Source organism: Canis lupus, chromosome 2 (genome assembly GCF_003254725.2).
Source record: "Canis lupus dingo isolate Sandy chromosome 2, ASM325472v2, whole genome shotgun sequence".
NCBI lineage: Eukaryota > Metazoa > Chordata > Mammalia > Carnivora > Canidae > Canis > Canis lupus.
This window is the reverse complement of record NC_064244.1, coordinates 82695620-82718880: the sequence shown is the minus strand read 5'-3', so window position 1 is coordinate 82718880 and position 23261 is coordinate 82695620. Positions and strand designations below refer to the sequence as shown.

The 23261-nt window shown below is 44.6% G+C and overlaps 2 protein-coding genes across 6 annotated transcripts in view; both read left to right on the top strand.

Annotated features, from left to right (window-relative positions):
- VPS13D (vacuolar protein sorting 13 homolog D) overlaps positions 1–23261 on the top strand; it is a 316308-nt gene that overhangs the window by 50478 nt on the left and 242569 nt on the right. The window lies entirely within an intron of this gene.
- Positions 1044–22317, top strand: LOC112642525 (tumor necrosis factor receptor superfamily member 1B-like). The gene is made up of 3 exons (XM_025420189.3): positions 1044–1202; positions 8145–8224; positions 20291–22317. Exons 1-3 carry the CDS (start codon positions 1147–1149, stop codon positions 20575–20577), a joined length of 423 nt encoding a protein of 140 aa, XP_025275974.1. The 5' UTR covers positions 1044–1146; the 3' UTR covers positions 20578–22317.

Below are 23261 nucleotides of genomic sequence, written 5' to 3'. Positions count from 1 at the left end.
AGGCGCGGCGTCGGGGCTGCGCGCCCTGGAGCTCCGGGACGCGGCACTTGGGAACCCCCGCGGCGAGCTCCCGCCATCTCCGCGCGGCCGGAGCGCGCAGCCCGGGGCTGGCCTCGGGTGGAAAGTGCGGGGAATGGGGCGAGGGGCTCCGGACCCCCTAACGTGGATTACTTGGTGTGCATCAGCCGGGCTCAGACGACCCCCACCCCCGCGACCTCGTCTGCGTCCTGGGCTTGCTTCCTTCCACCTGGCAGTCGGGGCGCATACCTGGCAGGTAAGTGTTCCCTGCGTTTCGAGGGAGGGGGTTTGGTGCGCTCCTCTCTCCCCGCCTCCCCCCCCCCCCCCCGCGCCGCTTTCTGGAGCTCTTGGGGTTTGCACGGAAATTTCTGCTCTCGCACTGACATCTCCGCAGAGACATCCCCTCGGCCCCCCTCCGGGCGGCCCCCCGCGGGACAGACCCTCCGCCGGGGTGGGGGTGGGGGTGGGGGTGGGGGGCCCGTCGCCCTAACCTCCGCCCTCGTGGCCGCCCCGGGGCCCGTTACCCCGGGAGGGAGCGCTGCCGCCACTGTTGAGTCGGGCGGTTCTGAAAGTGAGCGGCCTCGGGATCCACACCGAGAACTTTGATTACACCTCGTGGTCCTGTGTTAGCTTCTCTCCGGGGCGAACAGGGGGCCCCGAGTGCCTTCGCGTGCAGGAGCTCGGGCGCCCTCGCCGCGTGGTGCCGTGACTGTGCCCGCGCGTGTACTACCCGCGCCCCCCGCGCCCCGCGCCCCGCCGGGGGTCACCTGACCGCGCCGAGGGCCGCCCCCTCCCGAGCGGGGGAGCCCCGGAGCGAGCGGCCGGCGCCCGCGGCGGGCGGGGTGCGCGGGGCGATGGGCAGGCCCCCGGCGGGGCGGGCGGCGCGGAGGCTGCAGGTGGGGGCTGCGGCGGGCGGGCCGAGCGCCGCGCGCCTCGTCTGCGAGAGGAGGGAAAACAAAAGCGTCCGCGGCGGTTCGGTGGCTGCGCGCGGCTCGACGAGGCAGAGCCCGGGGCGCGTGCGGGGGGCGCGGAGGCCGGGCCGCGGCTGCTCTGCTCGCGCCCGGGGCCGCCGACGGGAGGACGGGGCGCGCCGGCACAGGTGGTCCGCGGCGAGCCGGAGCGAGGAGCATGGCCAGGTGCGGCGGGACGAGCGGGTCCCGGGCCTCGCGGGCGCCCGGCTCCAGGTGAGCGAGCCCCAACTTGCCGCGCCCCCCGCGGGGCCGCCCGCCAGGCTGGGGCTTTTGTTCGGCGCCGCGGGTCGGGCCGGGGCCAGGGTCCGGGCGGGGGGCTGCGCGGGGGGCTGCGGCTCGGCCCCGGGGCTGCGGGGCTCGGCCGGGCGCCCGGGACCTGCTGAGCCGGCGCTCCCCGGCCTGCCACGGCGCCCCGAGACCTCGGGCTGCGCCCGCCTTATCTCCATTTTCCACCTAATTGAGACCAAATATGCTAAGTTTGAAATGGCCCCGACCCCCGGGGCGCCCGCCCCAGGCTGCCCGCGGCGCGGCCTCTGCCCCCCGAGCCGGAGCCCGCCCGCCCGCCCGGGGAGGACGCGGGGTCGTCGCCGGCGGATGCCGAGGCCGCTCCGACGATCGGGCGGAGGCGCGCGCAAGACGGGCGCGCGATGCCTCGTCTCGCTGTGCGGGGACCCTGTCTTTTGTTCCAGCCTCTGTATTTTCCTGTGTGTGTGTGAGGTTTTTTTTTTTTTTTTTTTTTTTTTTTACAAAGAAAGCGTCGCCTGTGCTTTCTGTGACAGGGGACTTGTCTGCCAGTTTGCCATTGTGCACTCAGGAATCTGCTCCATTCTGAAGTGAACTGCCCAGAGGTATTAGTCAAGAAGCTGGAGGAGGCTGGGGAGTGGGGAGAGGTGGGTTTTTCTTTCTCTTCTTCTTTCTTCCTTTTTTTTTTTTTTTTTTTAATTATTAGCTCAGAAGTGTCTGATTCACATGATTTTAAGAGGAAATGGGGGAGAGGCATTTAGTTTTGAATTGGATGCAGGTCTGTGCTGTGCTTTTGAAATATATCGAACAGCCATAAGTCCAAGATCATCCTTCTGACGTGTACCTGATGTACTGGTGCCCTTATTGCCAGTCAAGTGGAGCATTAAATGCTTTATCAGCTGAGTGGAAGATAGGATTGATTCTCTTATAAAAACTGAGGTGCCAGAAGACAGGTGCCTGAACAAAAGGTCATCTACTTTCTGTTCTGAGGAATGTCAAGAATGAGCCTCTAGAGAAAGCATTAGCAGGATTCCCATCAGAAAATGATTTTCATTCAGTTCATGGTAACATGCATAAATGGGCCTTTATTAAAGGATATAGTGTCCAAATTGGTATCATTGTGTGTAGATTTATTATACCTGGTTTCATAGGCCATAAGAAATTTATAGGAAGGTTTACATTTGGTAAAATTCTAGGTAGTCTTTCTCATTTTACTTGTCACTTCCATAACAAGATATCAGCACCTTGCAGCCAAAATCAGCAGGAACATACATATCGTTGAACCAATGTGGGTTCATTGACTCATCACAATGAGGGAAAGCTCACACCTACAGGGAACTGTGTGACATCTCAGTAGGAAGCCTTAGAATTTGGTCTTCCAAGAGATGTTTTTTAAGAGGGTTCAAGGAAGTGAGAGTTCTTTATAGATTAAATACTCTGAAGGGCAGGGATGATTTTCTGACAGGGTTTCTAAGTAATTCTTACCTAGAAGGTGAAAAGATGAAGCAAGGCTAAAGCTGCAATAGGAAAGATACAGCAGAGAGTGGTCTGTTTTTTCTCTTGATATCATCAGTCATAGAGAGACCTTCTCTGAAGTTGGTGTGCTAAGAAATTGTTGATGTTTGGCAGAAGAACACCAAGGTATAGCTGTCAGTTCCAGGCCAGCACTTACCAACAAGACCTAATTGATAGCTCTAGGTTAGCTTTCATCTGTCATCTTTTCTCTCTCACACACAGTCCAGGAACTTTTGTTTACCAGGAGACCCTGTTAAACTGGTCCTTTATAAAGGGAAGCCCACTTTTGTAGTACAAGATGCTAATAAAATATTTTTTAAATTATCAGCAATTATTTACAGAAAACAAGAGGGGAAACCTTTTTCTTGAATTAGTTGATGCTTTAAAAAAAAGTCCATGGATCATAAAGGGGCACATAAATTTTGAAAACCATCATACTCTTTTTGGCAATCTCATCTTACAACTTGGATTAAAAATAAATTATTTCTACCTAACCCAACATAGTCATTCAAATTTTATTTGATAATTAGATAATATCTAAATCTGAGAAGAAAGTAATAGTCCCATTTTCATTACTGATAAAACCGTATCTCCAACACCATATTCAATTCTATTTAACACTACATTTTAAGAATAAAATAATGACAGCAATTTTGAAATATCTAAAGCTGCATCATGCAGAAGAACCTGTAGACTTACTCTATTCTGTTCCAAAAGCCAAAATCAGTATCATTAGCTTTATGTAATAGGGAACAAAGATTTCTGTTCAGCAGTAGGAATAAATGTCTCATAATTAAGAACTACCCAGAAATGGAATGGGTTACGTAATTATATAGTGAAATGTCCAACATTGAAAATGTTAAAAACAGAGGCTGAATGAACACAGAAAAAGCAGACATAACTGGAACATCTGGAATGAGAGTTTGAACTACATGGTTGGTCAAGACCCTCTCTGACTCTGAAGGCAAAAGCAATGAGTAAGAGAATGGAGTTAGAAAGTTAGTAAGTTACCATGATCTAGGGCAAGTTAAAGGCCATCATATTTGTCAGGGTTCCAGAGAACCCAATACTGGAGATGAGAGAAAAGATAACCTAAAAGGTTGAGGCAGTCTTGGTTCCCTAGTTTCTAAAATCAAGCCATTGATATGGAAAATTCAAGTTTATAAGGAAAAAAATGTTTCCAGTGATGCTATCCGTACCTCAATCACAATGTCCTCCTTTTCATCTCTATGAGCCTGCAATTTAATATAATACCTACTAAGTACAAGGCATTCAACACAAAGGAATTTGTTGTGATTACTCTCCTCAAACGGGAGATAAATGTCTCTATTTCCAAACTCTTGCAAAGGCTCTGAGAAAAAGATCTTTGAGTATTCTCTGAGGGAGCGAAATAAAGCAACTCAGTATGAAAAACAAGTGTTAGGTTTAGTATGCCTCTGGTTTCAGAGCTTAAGAAACTTGAACTTGGAAATCAGATGTAACTGTGTTTAATGCCAGCCCTTTCACTTTCACGCACTAGCTGTGTAACCTTGGGCAAGTTACTCACCTTCTCTGAACCTTTGTTTCTCCCGTAAAACAGAATTAAAAATCTATAGCCACAGAGGCTCATTAGCATTAAGTGAGGTGATGCATATGAAGGTTCTAGCGTAGCCCGACAGAGTCAACCATCAGGAAATGTTACGAGATAATGAGAATAACTTTGCAATGGTATGCCATAATGTCAGCAGCTTTTCCTGTCGAAGTGAAGCATTTTCTATGTGAGCAGAATGTTTCCCCAGGAAGATAAGATGTTATTATTTAACCTGCAGCTTTTGTCAGTTTGGCAAAGGTTAAACTTACAAAAAAAAAAAAAAACACACAGAAATTTCTAATTCATTATAAGTCAGTCTATCATGTCTTCAAGGCCATTCTGTTATGAATTTAAACTACTATTGCAGAGTTAAATGAAATTTCACTTCTGTTTTTTTCCAGTCCTCCAGATAGATTCATTATACAGTTTAACATCGGGGAAGAGTTTGGATAAACCACTTTTAAGGTTTTTATACAGATTTTTAAATCTGAGATTGATTGAACCTGGATAGCTACTGACTTCACTCCACTTGATCTCTCACTTTTCAAGATCATCACATTAACTTTATCCATAGGAATACATACAGCAGTAGACTACTATGATTTAGCATTCCTAGAAAACATTTATTCCATTCTCCAGCTAGGGGAAAAAATTTCTTTGCAAATTCAGCATATATGTGTGTATGTGTCTCTGTTTAAGAAACTAGTATCAATATAAGATCATATAGCATTAGCCTCTTAACCTTCCTGTCGTTTGTGTACACACCATTTGGTTAGATCCAGAAAACTGATGCTTTATTTAAATCTACTTTAGCAGTGGAAGTAAAAGGAAATCACATCCTCAAACTTGAGGAAAAGTGCTATGTAGATTGTGAAAAATCCCTCAACGATTCCATTTTGTACACAGTTTCCTGTCCAGTATTTAATCCTATTTTCAAAGGTAATTGTCGAGGTTAAAAATATATAATTTAAGGGAAATGGAAAAGCCACTTGGTTCGTTGTCTCCCAATGCATTAAAAATATCCCCTTTGTAATCCTGGAGAAGTATGCAAATTATAAGGCTGGGGAGAACCACTATTGAAAAATACTGTACTGTATCTTCATGTGATGTTTAAGACTAACTACTACCCACATTTCTTTAAGAATCATTTCAGAGGATCAGCTAAAAATGCTGTTAACCGTAAGAGACTCCATCTGCCAAAGTGTATTAAAGTGACATACCATTAATGCTAGTTCAACCTAAAAAACAATCATCCTGTAATGAAATGCTTTATATAAACTCAGGAAAGCTAGGAGACTCACAGTTCTCTATGAAATTAGCCGGTATTTGAGACCAACGGTGGAATGATATGGAAATGGTAATTTGACTCCCTGTAATGGCTTAGTAATGGCCCCTTACCTCTTAGTCCTAGATGTGTTTGCTTTTGTGAATATGTCTAAAAGACCTAGAAATAAATGACTTTTTTCCGAAATGAAGGAAGGATTTTGAAGAAGCAGTTGTACTTAAAAAGTTGGGAAATAAATTTTCCTTGCTCACTCCCCACATTTCTCCCTAACACATAAAAACGCAGACATGAACATGCCTTACACACAAATGCACATGCGCATGTATGCGCATGCACACTTTGTAATGAAGTCACGTCTATTAAAAAAAATTTTTTAAAGATTTTATTTATTTATTCATGAGAGACACAGAGAGAGAGGCAGAGACACAGGCAGAGGGAGAAGCAGGCTCCATGCAGGGAGCCCGACGTGGGACTCGATCCAGGGTCTCCAGGATCACACACTGAGCTGAAGGCGGCGCTAAACCGCTGAGCCACCTGGGCTGCCCTAAAAAAAATTTTTTAAGTGAATTTGCCTATTTCAAAATAAGAGCATCAAACACTGAACCCAGTTCACTAACATATTTGAGGTGGTCATAATCTCCTTCCATGGGTGTCTTTAGTTCAGAGGAAAAGACTAGATGATATTGACATGACTACAAATGAGGAGCAGAATGAGACAAAAGTGTCTGTAGTACTTGCTTCTGAAACTCAATAATAAAGCACCATCAGATTTTACAAAGGTCAAATTGGGAGTAAACAGAAGCTAGCACACTCTCCTGGCGATTTACAATTTGACCAAATTCACAGCCTTTATCTGATCAAATTATGAGAGCCCTGTTTAGAGGCATCAATCATTGCGGAGGTCCTAAATGTGAAGGAAGTGATGAAGAGTATTTTCGCTTTACCACAAGTGAAATTCAGAAATAAAAAGGAATCTTCTGGAGCAGAGACTTCATGACCCAAGAATCTTAATGTCTCTCGGTTTTCAAATCAGAGATGGCTCTACAATAGACAGGATCATCGTCCAGAAAACACCATGTGCTTTAACACCTGGACTTGCTTGCCCACTCCCAGCTTGTCTTTATCTTTCCTCTTTCCTACCTTAAAATTTTCTTCATTAGATAGGCACCTGGTCTCTATAAGTTTGCTATTAAATATGCTGCCTGGAAGAATTTTTTGACCTTTGCTCTAAGTGGAGATTTGCCTGTCAGGTTATCTAGCTAATACTTGTGTCTGTGATACAATAAAACATAGTTAAATTTCAAGGAAGAAAGAGAAAATATATGTGAAATTTTTATCATTTGACTTTCATCTTTATCATTTGACTTTCTTACAGCTGTGTTCAAATATCCCTATTATCTGGCTTTAATTTATATTTCTAAACTATTTTCTACTGTTCCCTTTCATGTTCCATTTATTGGCCTCTTGACTCTTCCCTGTATGTCTCACACTTTTCCACACCTGTGACTTTGTTCATTCTTTTTCTGAAGCCCTCACAAATGTCACATCCTTGATAATTTGTCCATTGGTAGAGGGGATCACTTGAGACAGCTGTACACAGTAAAGACTTTAGCTCCAAAGAGCAGTTTTGAGCTTGTGAGTGGTTCTCAAATTATAATGTGCATAAAAATCACCTGGAGTGCTTGCCAATGATGGAGATTTTGTGGCTCAACCTCAAAGATTCTGATTCAGTAGTTCTGTGAAGACCCAGAATATGCACTGTTAATCTCCAGGTGACTCCAATGCAGGTGATTCCAGGGCCTCTTTAAGACACACTGTTGTAAGAACATCTCTGTTTTTAAAATTCCTGACTAAAGGCTTTCCAGAAGATATTTTTTTCCAAAGCACAAATGTTATTTAAATTATTATTAATTCCCAGAAATTCCATTCTAGAAACACTAGAATACAGGCATTTGTATCCTATGCCTGCCTAACTGGATTAAAAAAATTTAGATGCAACACAGCTAAATATGGGTTAATGAAATTGCTATTAATCACTTTTTGAGAAAATGTAGGCATCCCGGGAACATGCTGTAATTTCCATCACTTTTATACTGCCTCTGCCAGCTCTGTAGTTAAAGAGTAACAAAACAACTGTTTATGAAAAGGGTAGGTTTAAGATGAAAATAATCATTTTGCAAAAGTGAGGAAACAGTATCAGAGCCTGCGAACTGTGCTCTTCCAAGTGGAGAATCCAGTATTTGTAATAAATTCCTTTTGCTCTGGATGAGTTCTGCATTTTCAATGAGGTGAACTTGGCAACATTCTAGTTGATTTTAATAAAAATAGCTGCTTTGAGGACAGGGAGCTGAGGTTGCCAAATTTACAGCTGCCTTGCACAATTACTCTTACACCTCCTTCAGGGCTACTTAGAACCAGTAAGCAAATTAAGTGTATCGATTGCAATTTTGTTGGACTAACAGCCCCCCCCCCTTTTTTTTTAAGGAATAAACTTGATTCCTTTCAGTATGTGTCTGTTCAGAGTGATCTCTTTTCTTTTCAGCCATAACACAAAGACAACATCATGGCTGGATCCTCGACTTGCGAAAAAGGCTAAACCTCCAGAAGAGTGCAAAGAGAATGGTAGGTCATTAAGTTTCTATGATGTTTCTGCGTTGCGCTTTGAGCATGTTTGTGTTTCTTAAAGGAGGGTCTCACCGACAGGAGCAATCATGTAGTTGAGACAATTTTAAAGGTGTATTATTTAATGCTTAGAGAGGAGAGAGAATTAACGCGGCTTTTCAGCAGTGCCATGTGGTTTTCCTTTCTCTTTCTGAGGAAACTGCCGGATATCACATCTCTGTCATCTCTGTTGGTTCTATGTGACTCCTGGCCTGACTTTCCACCACCTTCTAAGGACTTTTTGTTTGCAATATGTCTCTCTGAGGACTCTTATCTTTTCATTGGCATCAAACATGATATATAGAGAAACAGTCTTGTGGACCTATAAATATTATTGATTTTTGTGTTTAGAGGCATAGCATTCTGCTGGTTATTAAAGAATCGGTGGTATACAGATCTATACATATGGCTACTTTCCTTTAATCAAATATTTGAATTAAATAACCAGTTGCATGAATGTCCTGGGATATCCTTAGTATTTTCTAGTTTCTAGTGTAGTAATACTAACTTGCTTAGAAACTGACTGTTTTCATGTATGTGAAGAATGTTTTTGAACAATGTTGGGGGTTAGATGGGTGTAAACCTTGCACTGATATTAGTAAATTAGATGAAGTCTGTTACAGATGACACTTGTAATTTTTAAAGATGTTGAGTTTAATGTTAAAGAACACTTAAAATTTAGCTAAAATGATAAATAGCATACTCTCCTTTGATTTATTATTTGACTACAATCAAGCCTTTATCTCCTCAACCTATTAGAGCCCTGTTCACAGGCATCTATCATTGAGAAGCTCTTAAAAGTGGAGAAAGTGATGAGAGTTTAAACTTTTAAAAAAGTTTTTGAAAAGTCAACTTTTTATAAGTCTCTAATTCTAAAAGTCCTTTGTAACAATAGTTCTGGCTTTATCAGATAATATTTTGATAACATTGTTCATTTCTGTAACTGTTCACAAGCTAGTTGTAAAGAGTTCAATTAAGAATTATAGTGTACAGTTTATATGTACATATTTGAATGCATAAATATCCAGTTTTTAACCACTGTCTATATTAAATTTTATATTTATAGCTATATCTGTATGCTTTCTGTAGAATAGTATGACTGCTTGTGGTTGAAGCCCATAAAATTCTGTGACCTGGACTTTTGATCACTATTAGGCTATATATTTCCTTGACACCAGTAAGACGTATGCTGCAGATTGTGATCAGTTATAAATTAAAATGGCCTGATCTGTTATATATGGAAGTTACAATTCACTTTTGCCGCAGATGTAAAAACCTTAGTATATCCTAATTAAAATGAATGTAACGATTTGCAGTGCTGTGACACATTGAACTTCTCAGCTGTCTTGTTCCTTTGAGTTATTCTTTTTATTAGAAAAAGCTGTTAAAATCAAACTTTAAAATTCTGGGAGAGATGTAGGCATAAGACGTTGCATAATTTTAATATTCCAATGTTATCAGTTTTTCCCACATCCGCACTTGTCTGTCTTCTTAGGATGATAAATACCTAAAATATGATGCCAGTGTCTGAGGAGCACATGTCATTGAAAAACAAGCCCTGCAATATAGTCTTGTAGTTCAGAATGATTTATAACCAGTCAATTACTATTTGTTTTCATTTTCTACAAAATAAATAACTCCTAGATTTTATTCCGTATATTACTGGAATGTTATACAATGGAAATTAACATCTAGTTAGTTAGAATACTATTATTCCAGACACATATTTTAAGTTTTCTTGCCAAGAAAATTGCTTTTATGTAATACTGTTACTTCTGTTTTATTTTTCGTTTCTTTAAGACATAGGTTAAAATTGTGTGTTTAAATGTTGGATGTTAATGGACTGCTGTTGAGCTAGCCAATTAAGTGAGGTTTCTTTATATGTTCCACTCAGACCAAACAAAGTAGAGTAATTTTCTGGGATCCCTGGGTGGCGCAGCGGTTTTGCGCCTGCCTTTGGCCCAGGGCGCGATCCCGGAGACCCGGGATCGAATCCCACGTCGGGCTCCCGGTGCATGGAGCCTGCTTCTCCCTCTGCCTGTGTCTCTGCCTCTCTCTCAATCTCTCTGTGACTATCATAAATAAATAAAAATTAAAAAAAAAAAAACAACAAAGTAGAGTAATTTTCTGAATGCTGGGATGTGTGTAAAATGTGTATAAAAAAATTATATGGAGGCTCAAGATGATAATATCTTTCTCCAGCAAAGGTTTATACTTTTTATGCCAGTGAGATAGAGTGGAGGCTAATTACTTAGTCCAATCTGGAGTTAAGCCAATAGGAGGTTGGGCTGAGTTTTGGTAGGACCCGATTTATCTCTGGTTTGTTCCTGTGCTTAGGATGTTTGCCCAAGGTTTTCAACTAACAGTCTATTTGCAGGTCAGCAAGCATTTTCTATAAAGGGTAGGTAGCCTATATTTTAGGCTTTGCAGGTTATCCAGTCTCTTTGTAACTACTCATTATGCAAAAGCAGACAAATCAATATATAATTAAAGGACATGGATGTATTTTGATGGAGCTTTGTTTATGAGCAGAGAATTTGAGTTTTGTATACTTTCAGGATTTGAATTTCAAAATACTGTTCTTTTGATTATTTTTTTTTTTTTTTGGCAACCATTTAAAAGTATATAAATTGGTCTTCATTTCTGGACCATACAGAAAATAGAGGCAGGCTGGATTTGGTCCACAGGACAAATCCTGGCCCCGTGTGTTCATGTGGGGCCTTCCTCTTGGCAGATCTTAAATGCCAATATTTTAAAAATGTTTTTTCTTCCTAGTATTGCAAGACTGCCAAAAACCTGTGGTGCATTTCAGGGGTTTTAGCTTAGCTGTTTGCCTCTAGACCTTGCAGCTTCTGAATTGACAGATGTCATCATGGGATAATGGGTTGTCTGTTTAAGATCTCTCAAGTCTATATTTTGTCATTGGCATCAAACATGATATATAGAGAAACAGTCTTGTGGACCTATAAATATTATTGATTTTTGTGTTTAGAGGCATAGCATTCTGCTGGTTATTAAAGAATCGGTGGTATGCAGATCTATACATATGGCTCTCAAGACTCCTCAGCTTTCGGCTGGCTTCCCTAACCTCTAGCAGTGGCCTTCTACCTAGGCAGTCTGGGTTCTTACCACAGCCCAGAATCAACAAAATCAGCTGCAAATTCTTCCCTCACTTCTTCAGGGTTTTCTCCTCTTTGGAATCCTAGGCCTGTTGTTTCAGCAGTGCTGATGCCTTTAAATTGTTTATTTTTTACATTTTGTGTAGATTTTTTTTGTGTTCTCATGGTTTATAAGCTTCTCACTCCATCCTACCTGGAAGCAAAAGTTTTATGCAGTATTTTTTAAATTGAACATTTTAGAGCTTATTGGATTGCATAACTATAAATTCTTTATTATTATCGTAATTAAAATTTTGATCTCTCAAAATGGAATTCCATGATGTTGTATATATGTGCATACTGTCATGAATGTGCATATGTATTGTGTGTGCGTGTGTGGATATGGATCTGTAAATGTTGACATTTTTAGTTCTGTTAACACTGGTACATAAAGTTAATTCCTTGGTCAACTACAAAAGAAGAAGCTGAGTGAAAGAGTGATGGAAGGGAGGTTATCAACTGATTTAAATTATTCTTGGGCTAGAGAAAAAAACTAGCAAATATTTTCTTATTGTTATCAAGGGGGACATGGGAACATAGATGGCTCCATACAAATACATATTAAACAACCATCTGTTGACACCAAAGCAACCATTTTATCTTGAAGCATAATGTACTAAACGTGAACGCATACTTCCTTCTCTCACAATACAGTCGAAAGTACTAAAGTCACTACATTCTGTGCATTTGTCATCGCTCTGCATTTTTAGAGTTTTAGCACCAGTCTACATAGCAGAAAAAAAAAAATCTCCACCTACTACTGGATTCTAATATTAGTATTTGGGGGAGTGCCATTTAGCAAGCCAATATAGTCTTTTACAAAACGCCACAGAAATAGTGGTTAACTATTAAACAGTTTGGAGGCAAGATCAGTGAACTGCATATAAAAAACATCAACATATGTGTCTCTGGCCCCCACAATCAGTACCATGGGGTTTCTCCTGAGACATTGCTGATCACATATATCTCAGTGGTGACACATCCCCCAAGATTCACTGAGCTATAGGGTTAACGTCAAACATGATTCAAGCCTTGGGGTGCCTGGGTGGCTCGGTCATTTGAGTGTGCAACTCTTGGTTTCAGCTCAGGTCATGATCTCACGAGTCATGAGATGAAGCCCCATGTCCCCATGTCAGGTTCTGCACTCAGGGGGGGAAGTCTGCTTGAGATTCCCGCCCTCTGCCCCTCCCCCCCCCACTCTCTTTCTCATAAATAAATAAGTCTTTTTGAAGACACCTCATAGGATCATTCTTTTCTTAAAGTTGAAATGTAATTAAATTATCACATTCAGAAGAAGAAATTGTGTGAAATTTGGAGTCAAGGAAACTTCTAATCCGAACACAAATCTGTGGGCTCTTGGGAAAGGTACTTCTTCACTTCTGAGAACCTAAGGTTTCTTACCTGTAAAAATGGGAAGGATATCTGTTTCCTGTAGATTCAGCTTCACAAATAAAAGGGACAGTGCTTGTGACACTACAGGCTCTCAATAACTGTTCCTTTCTTTTCCTTTTCTGTGTGTTCTGAGCCAACAAATGAGCCTCATAGAAGACAAGAGGAAGAATTCAGAATAGTTGGCCTACCTAAAGAGCTTTGAATTATTCTAGAGTATCCTGGAGAGATGGAAATGAACAAAACCCTTGCAGGCTAAAATTATCTGCCTAGCTAATTCCAGCCTAATATTGATAGATTAAAGATTGTCCCCCTCTATTCTGTTACGATGGCTCTAAATTCTCAGAAAATTGTAATCACAGCTGTACATACTAGGTGGCTTCATTTCCATATTCAATGTGTATGAATTATAAGGCAGTTTTCTCATATTGCTGTAAAAACAATCACATAATCTTAACCTCTTTACCTATGTGAGAACTCCATTTCCATTGACATTTAGTTAAAACTAAAGTTTTGAGTTATTTATCTTTAAAAAAAATGGTGTCCAAAATGCACATAAATGAAGATAGCATAAGCTATGTTTGGAATATATATTAAGTGGATTTTTTTTTCAAGAGGAGGTTGCCTTTTTTTATATATATCAATATAGTGTACTGAGTTTTCCTTTTATTTTGCATTTATTTTTAAATTTTTTTCTTTGAATTCAATTTCCCAACATATAGTATAACACCCAGTGTTCATCCCCTCAAGTGCCCTCCTTAGTGCCTGTCACCCAGTCATCCCATCCTTTGTTTGTTTCCCAGTGTTAGGAGTCTCTCATGGATTGTCTTCCTCTCTAATTCCCCCTCCTCGATTTCCCTCCTTTCCCTTATAGTCCCTTTCACTATTTCTTATATTCCACGTATGAGTGAGACCATGAGAAGGGTGCCTATTCTAAAATAATAGAAAACACTAATCAATTTTAGGTCATTTCTTTTTTCTTTCTTTTCCAAATTTTTAAGTTCCAATTAGCTAACATACAGTGTAATATTAGTTTCAGGTGTAGAATTTAGTGATTCATCACTTATATTCAGCCCCCAGTGCTCATCACAAGTACCCTTCTTAATGCCTATTTAGCCCATCCCCCTGCCCCCCTCCCCTCGAGCAGCCCTCAGTTCTCCATAGTCTGTTTTCTGGTGTTTCTCTCTCTTCCCACCCCCCATGTTCATCTGTTTTATTTCTTAAATTACACATATGAGTGAAATCACACAGTATTTGTCTTTCTCTGACTTATTTCACTTAGCATAATACTCTCTAGCTCCATCTATGTCATCACAAATGGTAAGATTTCATTCTTTTTTTATGGCTGAGGAATATTCAATTGTATATGTGTGTACCACATCCTCTTTATCCATTCATCAATCTATGGATTGATGTCGGATTGTTTCCATAATTAGCAATTGTGGATAATGCTGCTATAAATATCAGGATACATGCATCCCTTTGATTTAGTACTTTTGTATTCTTTGGGTGAATACCTAGTAGTGCAATTGCTGGATCACAGGGTAGTTCTACTTTTAACTTTTTGAGGAACCTTCATACTCTTTTCCAGAGTGGCTGCACCAGTCTGCATTCCCACCAACAGTATAAGAGGGTTCCCCTTTTTCTGCATCCTCATCAACATCTGTTGTATCCTGTGTTGTTAATTTTAGCCATTCTGACAGGTGTGAGGTGATGTCTCATTGTAGTTTTGATTTGTGTTTCCCTGATGATGAATGATGTTGAGCATCTTTTCATGTGTCTGTTAGCCATCTGTACGTAGTTGTAGGTCATTTCTTAAGTGAATTTCTTAACTGTCACACAGATTAGGAAACACATAATTTTATTTTTGTAGTTCACATTCTGTTCCTAGAATGCATAGTTTATTTCTTTTTCAAATAGGGACTTTGGCCTGTTGTCTCATTAAATTTGTATTGATAATTAATGACCCTAATTTCTCAACAATAAATATGAGCAAATTAATTTCACCTTTGAATATTTGTTTTCCTGATCTAATAAACCTAAGATTATGTTTGTAAAGTACCTTGATAGCTTTCCCCTAGGAATAATTCAGTAAAACAGGCTCTGGGGCACCTGGGAGGCTTATTGGTTAAATATCTGCTTTTGGCTCTGGTCATGATCTAGGAGTCCTGGGATTGAGCCCCATGTTGGTCTTCCTGATCAGTGGGGCATCTGCTTCTCCCTCTCCCTCTGCCCCTTTCTCCTTACTCATCCACTTGCTCTCTCTCTCAAATGAATGAGTAAAAGATTAGAAAAAAACAGACTCTAAAGATACCCCTCAAGTACTGAAACTTTAGAATCGAAAAATCATTGATATTTTGAACTCCTATCTTTAAATATTATGAACTGATTTGAATGTTACTTTGTTTTTATAATGATATTTAGGATGTTTTATTAAAAATTTGAGGAAATTTAAAATATCTTAATAGAAACTGTTCTTATTTTGCTAACTGGTACTTATTCATATTAGTCATGATTTTTTTATAGCAGCACTTTGAGGTATGCTTCATCCAATAATATAGTACCTTTTCCAGTGTTTTCAGCTTAGGGGTACTACAAAATACCAACACTTTAGGAATATAAATCTTTTGTGGAGGAAATAATAAAATAAAATCAAAATAAATCATATAGGATAGATTTTTCCACTGCTTTGCATAGATACCAATTCTTCTGTTTATGGCTGACATCTGTAATAATTGGCCCCCATCTACTCTGAGTGATTAGTGTCCAGACCATAAAAGTTGTTAAATATTTTAAATATCATTTTTGCACTAATCATTTATGTATTTCTCTTTTCTACTTCCAATCTTTATCATGGCTATAAAATAGTACCTGTGTAAGGATTATAAAATTGCATCCTTTTATTCTTGATTGCTCAAGTTTCTTTTATATTTAGGAATGAGTTATGTCTTGTCTTTACTGCTTAATGCATGCAGGTTTGAAAATAATATTGACAGCATCAAATCTGCTTGTTTTGTGCAATAGCAAAATAATTTCAAGATATTTCAAATATGGCTTTTCAAAGTTTTTTATTTTGAAATATTTATAAATTCACAGGAAATTCTAGGGAGGGCCCAAACACCCCTAACAAAGATCCCCAATGTTAACACCTTACATGAATATAATACCGGATCAAAATCAGGAAACTGACACTGGTACAATCCACAGATTGATTTCACTAGCTATCCAAATACTGGTGTATGTATGTGTATGTGTGTATTTTCATGCAGTTATATCACATATGTAGTTACATGTGACCATGACCACAGTCAAGATTCATAACTCTTCCATCCCATAAGACTCTCTTATGCTACCACTTTATATCCATATCCATCCCCTCTCACTGCACAACCCCTAACCCTTAACAACCACTAATCTGTTCTCCATGTCAATTTCTTTGGTATTTCAAAAATGTTCTAAAAATGGAATCATGCAGTGAATAAACTTTTGAGATGGACTTTTTTCCACTCAACTTAATTTCGTTGAAACCCATTCAAGTATGTGTATCAATAGTTTGCTACTTTTTATGTACCACTGTTTGTTTAAGCATTTACCTGTTGAAGGACATCTAGGTTGATTCCAGCTTCTAGTTAATATGAAAAAAGCTGCCACAAACATTTGTATATAGGATTTTTCATGAACATAGATCTTTTACCTGGGATAAAAGCTCAAGACAGTAATTGCTAGGTTTTTTGGAAAATACATTTTTAGCTTTAGAATAAACAGCTGTACTATTTTCCAGAATGGCTATATTCTTTTACTTCCCACCAGCAATGAACCAATTTTCTCTACATCCTTTCCAGCATTTGGTGTTATGACTTTTTAAATTTTAGTTATTCTGAGAGGTGTGTAATATTACATTATGGTTTTAATTTGTATTTCCCTAATGGCTAATGATATTGAACATCTGTTTTGAAAAATATTATTTATTTATATGAGAGAGAGAGATTGTGAGAGAGAGCACAGTGTGGGGGGGAGGGAGAGGGAGTCTCTCCACTGAGCAGGGGGCTCCTTTCCAGGACCTTGGGATCATGACCTGAGCCAAAGGCAGGCAGACCCTTAGCCAACTGAGCCACCCAGGTGGTTCTTGAACATCTTTTCATGTAATTATTTCTCATCTGTGTATCCTGCTTGGTAACATGTCTGATGATGCCTTTTGCCCAAATCTTAATTAGATTATTTTTTTAATTTGGTTTTGAGAATTATTTACATATTCTATATATAATAAATCCCTTTATCAGATATGTTGTTTATAAACATTGCCTCCCAAACTATGATTTTTATTTTATCCTCTTAACGGGGTCTTTTGCAGAGAAAATATTTTTAATTTTGATGAAGTCAAATTTATCAATTTTTAGCAATTTATCAAATTTATCAATTTTTCCTTTTCTGAAACATGCTTTCAGTATCAAATATAAAAACTCTCTAACCAGCCCTAGACGCCAAAGAGTTTCTCATTTTTCCCCTAAATTGTGTACTTCAATATTTGACCTGTAAGTCTGTGACCTACTTTGAAATAATTTTCGTATAAGGTGTAAGATCTAGGTTGAGATTTTTAAATTATTATTATTACTATTATTATTATTGCTGTAGCCTATGGATGTCCACTTGCTTTAGCACTGTTAGGTGAAAAGGCTATCCTTCCTCCAGTAAACTGTGTGTACAACTTTGCCATAAATCATTTGGGTTCCATTGATCTATGGGTCTTTCTCTGCACCAGAACCATCCTGTCTAGATTACTGTAGCCATATTCTAATCCCTAATATTGGGTACACTGATATTCCCTAACTTAGTTTTTTAAATGTATAAATAGATAGAAGGTTTAATTAATCAGGAAGATTTAAAAAATTCTAAATGCATATGCATCTGATAACATACCTTCAAGTTTTATATAAAGGAAAAAATTACAAATCTGAAAAGAGGATTTGAAAAATTTATGGAGTATATTACCTCATGTACCTCTCCTTTCTCAATATTTTAAACAAAAAGAAAGATTTGAATAACAGAAATAGTAATCTTGATTTAAAAGCCACATATAGACACTGCACTTAGATGGAAAGTACGTTCTCAAGCACACAGAGTACTTTACAAACAATGAGTACATGGTAGTCTGTGGAGCAAGTCTCAAGAAATTTCAAAGTTGACAGTCCTGTGTTACAGAAAACCTTAATTATGTATCAATAGAAAGATAACTAAAATACTGCCCATGCTTTGAAATATAAAAACGATTTTAACATGTGTTTTTTCCAAATTTATTGAGATATAATTGATATATTGTATAGTTAACGATATACAACATTATCATTTGATACACATATATATTGTGAAATGAATGACACAATAATAAGTTTATTGTGTTAATACATCCAACAACTCATATAATTACTTTATGTGGGGGGTTGGGATGAGAACATTTAAGATTTACTCTCTTAGCAACCTTCAAGTATAATACATAGTACTATGAACTGTAATCAGCATGCTGTACATTATATCTCCAGAGCTAATTCATCTCATAACTGGAAGTTTGTATCTTTTGACCAACATCCCCCCATTTCCTCCATTTCTTAGCCTTCCATTCTGCTCTGTAGGATATTTTTTTTACCCACTCCCTTAGTACAGATCGTTGAAACTTCTTGACGGGGTCACCCGTGGGGAGAAGCCTCAGTGCCCCCGTTGGAGGGAGGTCCTGCCCCCTCCCCGAAAGCCTGGGGCTCCCTTGGGTGTATTTTGCAGGGGCAGGTGAAGTCCACGGGCCTGCATGTCCGTCTCCCACTGCTGGTGGGAGGTCAGGGGACGGCAGGGGTCGGGTCCTCCCAGGACACCTCCCTGGCCGCTCTGGTGCCTTGGGAATCTGAACGGGCTCCTTAACCCTGCTGAGCCTCCGCTTCCTCAGCTGTGGATGAGCAGGGCATCTGGCTGGCGGGGCTGCGGCCTCTGCCTCCCTGCCGCCTGGTTCTGGGTCTGCGCCCTCCCCGGCTGCCTCACACACTGAGGTGCCCACCCCGGGGGCGCCGGCCCCTCCCGCCCTCATCACTGGGATGCCTTGCTGGTGCCCCCACCCCAGCCTGAGAGCTCCCCATGGAACGGGTGGCCCGTGGTCCTAAACCTTCACTGGATGAGCACCTGAGACTCCAAAGAGAAACTCCTGGCCTTTGAGTCTTGGAATCATCTTTCTGATTTCCTAGCGACAGGTCTTCCATAGTCCTCCTGGTGTGGCCTCCGCTGTGGCCTGGAGGTGGACCCCGACCATGTCTCCCGCCCCTCCTACCCTCTGCCCCTGCTCTCTGTCCCCCCAGCTCTCGGGTGTCACCTCTGCTCCCCCCTCCTCCCGCCCCCACATCTCTCGCTACCATGGGAACGTGCGGTGGTGCCCACGTGTCGTCCCCCATCCGCCCCTGCAGCGTCTCAGTCACCGTGTGCAAAGGCCGTGGTGACCGAGTGACATTTGGATGCTGTGGTGGCTCAGGGTGGAAATTTCCTTCTGCCCCCTTAGTGCAGCCGTCCCTCCCCTGGCCTGTCTGGGGCTGTTCCGAGCAGAGCCACTCCCCGCTCCCTCCTGCTTTCAGGCTCCCAGGAGCTGGAGACAGACACCCAGGCCACCCCGGGTGACCCTGACAGCAGGCGTGGCTGGGTGCTTGGCCGGGCCCCGCAGTAAGAGCAGGAGCAGCTCTCCTCGTAGGGGGGCGTGGTGCATGCAGCCCCTTACACCCAGCATCCAGCCCCCCCAGCTGGTGGGGACACTCAAGGTCAATGTTTTAGCTCCACGAGGGAGCGATTTCCAAACCCTTTGGTGTTGACTTTACTGCAAGTGGACAAGGAGCCGGTGACAGAGGGGTCTCGCCTTTTCCTGGTTGGTGTGGCCAGGACTGCTGAGGCTGCCTGCGGTCCCGAAGGGGACTCCTCATAGTCCTTGTCCGCTGCGTGACCCGGGTCTGTAACGCCCGCTTACGGTCCGGCTCCCTTCTCTGACTCTAGTGGGGAATAGGTTTTGTTTTTTTTTTTTTTTTAAAGATTTATTTATTTATTCATGATAGACATAGAGAGAGAGAAAGAGGCAGAGACACAGGAGGAGGGAGAAGCAGGCTCCATGCACCGGGAGCCTGACGTGGGATTCGATCCCGGGTCTCCAGGATCGCGCCCTGGGCCAAAGGCAGGCGCCAAACCGCTGCGCCACCCAGGGATCCCGTGGGAATAGGTTTTTTTCTTGGGCCCCTTCACCTGCTTTACGTAATGGGCTCCTCCCACCTGTGGGATGAGTTGCTGGGAAGTGACTTGCCCGAGGTCACACAGCAGAGCTGGGCACCGTGGCCTCTCGGCTCTTGGCCTGGCGCTCCGGACCCTTTTGTCTTAAACCTGTCTCCTGGGCAGCGGACAGGCCTCGGAGACCTCCTGCGCCCCAAGACCCCCCACTGACCGCCCTCTCCTGTCTTATGTTCGGCAGAGCCTTCGTGCGGCGGCCACGGGACCCAGGTCAACGTCACGTGCATCGTGAACGTGTGCAGCAGCAGCGGCTCCGACCACGGCCCTCAGTGCTCCTCCCAGGCCAGCCACACGACGGGGGACGTGGATGCCAGCCCCTCCAGCTCCCCAGATGACCAGCAGGTCCCCTTCTCCCAGGAGGAGTGCCCGTTTCAGTTCCAGCCAGGGGCTCTAGAGACTCTGCTGGAGAACCCAGAGGATAAGCCCCTGCCCCTTGGTGTGCCTGACGCTGGCATGAAGTCCAGTTAGCCAGACTGGCGTGAGCTGTGTCACAGCCCAGGTGGGCTGTTCCTGGGCCTTCTAGGCCCCCACCCCCCAGGACTCTGGCTCTTTCTGGGCCAAATTCCTTTAGTGGCCCCACAGCCTCAGCCTTCCTCTCATCTGCTGGCAGAAGGGTGAGGCAGGGAGAATTGTGGGAAAGCGCTCCTGGCGTGGTGTGCGTCCCTCCGGGAGGCTAGCTGGACGTGGGCATGCCGGCCCGCCTGGAGCCAGCCCTTGCCACTCTGAGTGCTGCCCCCCCGCCCCAGCTGGTCCTGCGAGTTCAGCTTCTAGAGCCCTTATTTTTGTAATTTTTTTACTTTTAAAAAAAATCCCTGGGCTCTGTGCAGCCCTGGCTTCCTGGGAGGCCCCGCATCCTGCCTTCCATGGAGAAGGGGCAGTGCTTTAGCCTGATGCTGAGACTATAGGACGGTCCCAGCATGGCGGGGGCGGGGGGTGTCCTTGATCAGATGGTTCCGTGCAGGGAGGGGACGGGGGACCCCGGGTGCAGCTTGCAGCACCCCCGGATCCGTGCCTGCCAGCTTTACCTCCTGCACGCGGCGGGAATCAGACACTCAGAGGGCCCAGCCAAGCAGCCCCCGCGAGTGCTCCGGTTGGGGCAAGACGGCCAACCTCCAACCAGAAATCTTCCGATTTTAACACCCGGCAATTAAAAAAAAAAGAAGAAGAAAAAGAAAAGCACCATGCAGGCGGAGGAGCCAGCAAAATGACCAAGCGGAAGTCGGAGCTCGCTGGTCTCTGCTTTGACCGTCACGGATTCACCTGCGGCTCCAGCCCCGCCTCCCGCCTCCCTCGGTGCCGGCTTCCCCGAGGGAATTTCAGGAACCGGAGATGACTGAGGCCCACAGTCTCCCTCCTCCTACCTCAGCCCCCGCCTCCGAGGAGGCTCCTCTTGGCCTCAGCACCCCCACCTTGCTGGTCCTGGAGCCCCAGGGAGCCTGCGGGGCCGCCGGGGTGCTCTGCCTGCCGGGGTCTCCTGGGGACGCGGGACGCCGAGAGCCAGTCTTGTGTCCGTGTGTCTGTCGTGTGCTGTTGGTCTGTGGAGCCGTGTTGTTGGGTCGTCCGGCCGGCCCGAAGCAGCTGAAACCGGCAGTTCTGTCCCAGGATTCTTTCCTGTTAACGGGTCAGGCCCCTTCCCCCAGACACGCACCCAGAGTCCTTCAGAGCACGGATGGACAGACGGACGCGTGCGGCCTTGACCGAATTCTGGAAGGAACGGGGTGGGGTGGGGTGGGGTGGGGTGGGGGGCTCCTGGACAAGCCAGCCGGGTCCCGGGTACTTGGATCCCTTGTTGAAAATTCCACTGGACTCGGGGCTGGACTTGGATCTGAGCTCTGGACGGTAGGCGAGTCCAGCCAGTGCCATGAGGAGAAAGAGCTTCCCAGAAACCAGGATTCCCTTGGAGTCCGACGTCCGGCTCCCAGGCCGCCCCTGCCCCTGCCCCTGCCCCTGCCCCTGCCCCTGCCCCTGCCCTGCCCCTGCCCTGCCCCTGCCCTGCCCCTGCCCCCGGCCTCGAGGCGGTGGAGCGTGTCTGCCCCCTGGTGGGCCGCCCCGGGACGACCTCAGGCCCCGCTGCTCTCCCAGGGCAGCTCTGACCCCGAAGGAGACCCTCCCTGGGGGGCCGCGGCTCCCAGGCTTGTTGATCCCCGAGTTTGTACTGTATACTGGGCAGCACTCCTGCTTCTAAGTAAACCTTGTTTTGTACATCGACTCCTGGCTCTGGCTGTGCGTCTGAGCTGGGGCCTGTCCGTGGTCCGTGGTGCCACCGATGCGTAGGGGGCGCTGGAGTGGTGGCCGCTGGGCCTGGGACCCCCACGCTGCGCTTGCTGAGAGCCCGGCCCTCCGCCCTCCGTCACGCCCAGCACCTCCTGCCGGCCTCTGACTGCGCCCTCGTCCCAGGCCCTGCCACTCGCTGTCATCAGCCTGTTTTGGGGTGAAGGGGGGGTCTCTGCAGATCTGCTTGTTCACAGGCGGTGGGAGCGAGGCTCCATCCGGTGGCACCTACGCCACCTACGAGGCCCATCGCGGGTGCTCAGGGCAGTGTGGGGTGGGGGGCAGCTCCAGTAGTACAGGGGGGCCCGGGGCACAGCCTGGGGGGCCAGTGCTGGACGTGACCCTAGACCTGTTTCTGAGACTGGAGCCCTTTTCCAGAACGAAAAGTGGGGAGGAGGTTGCAGGCAGAGAGACTTCAGGAGAAGGTGGGGGGGGCGGGGAGGGGGGAGCCTGGCTGGCCTTGAAATCACCAAGCCAACCCCCGGGTCAGGGTGGCCGCCTGGGCGCTGCCCTCTTCCTTCTGGGTGATTCCCTGGACCTCTCGCCCTCGGCCCTGCCTCCGCCCTCTCCATCCCCAGAGCAGGGCTCCGCAAACTCGAGCTGGGAGGGGAGAGCCGCTCGGATGCCCCTTGAGCTTCTATATTTCCTCTCCATTATTGCCCGAGGAGACAGGCGAGGTACCCACCACCCTGCCGCGCAGAGGAGGGCGCCGGGCAGGGCCCGAGGCGTGGTACTTCTCCAAGTCCAGCTGGGAGGACAGCCTGCCCGGGGAGGCTCCCGATAACCAGCTCCTTAGAACTGCACAACAGAGCCACAGGGTCTGGGGTTAAAGGGCAAGCACTCTCTCCCCTCCCCCCTCCCTCCTCCCTCCCTCCCTTCTC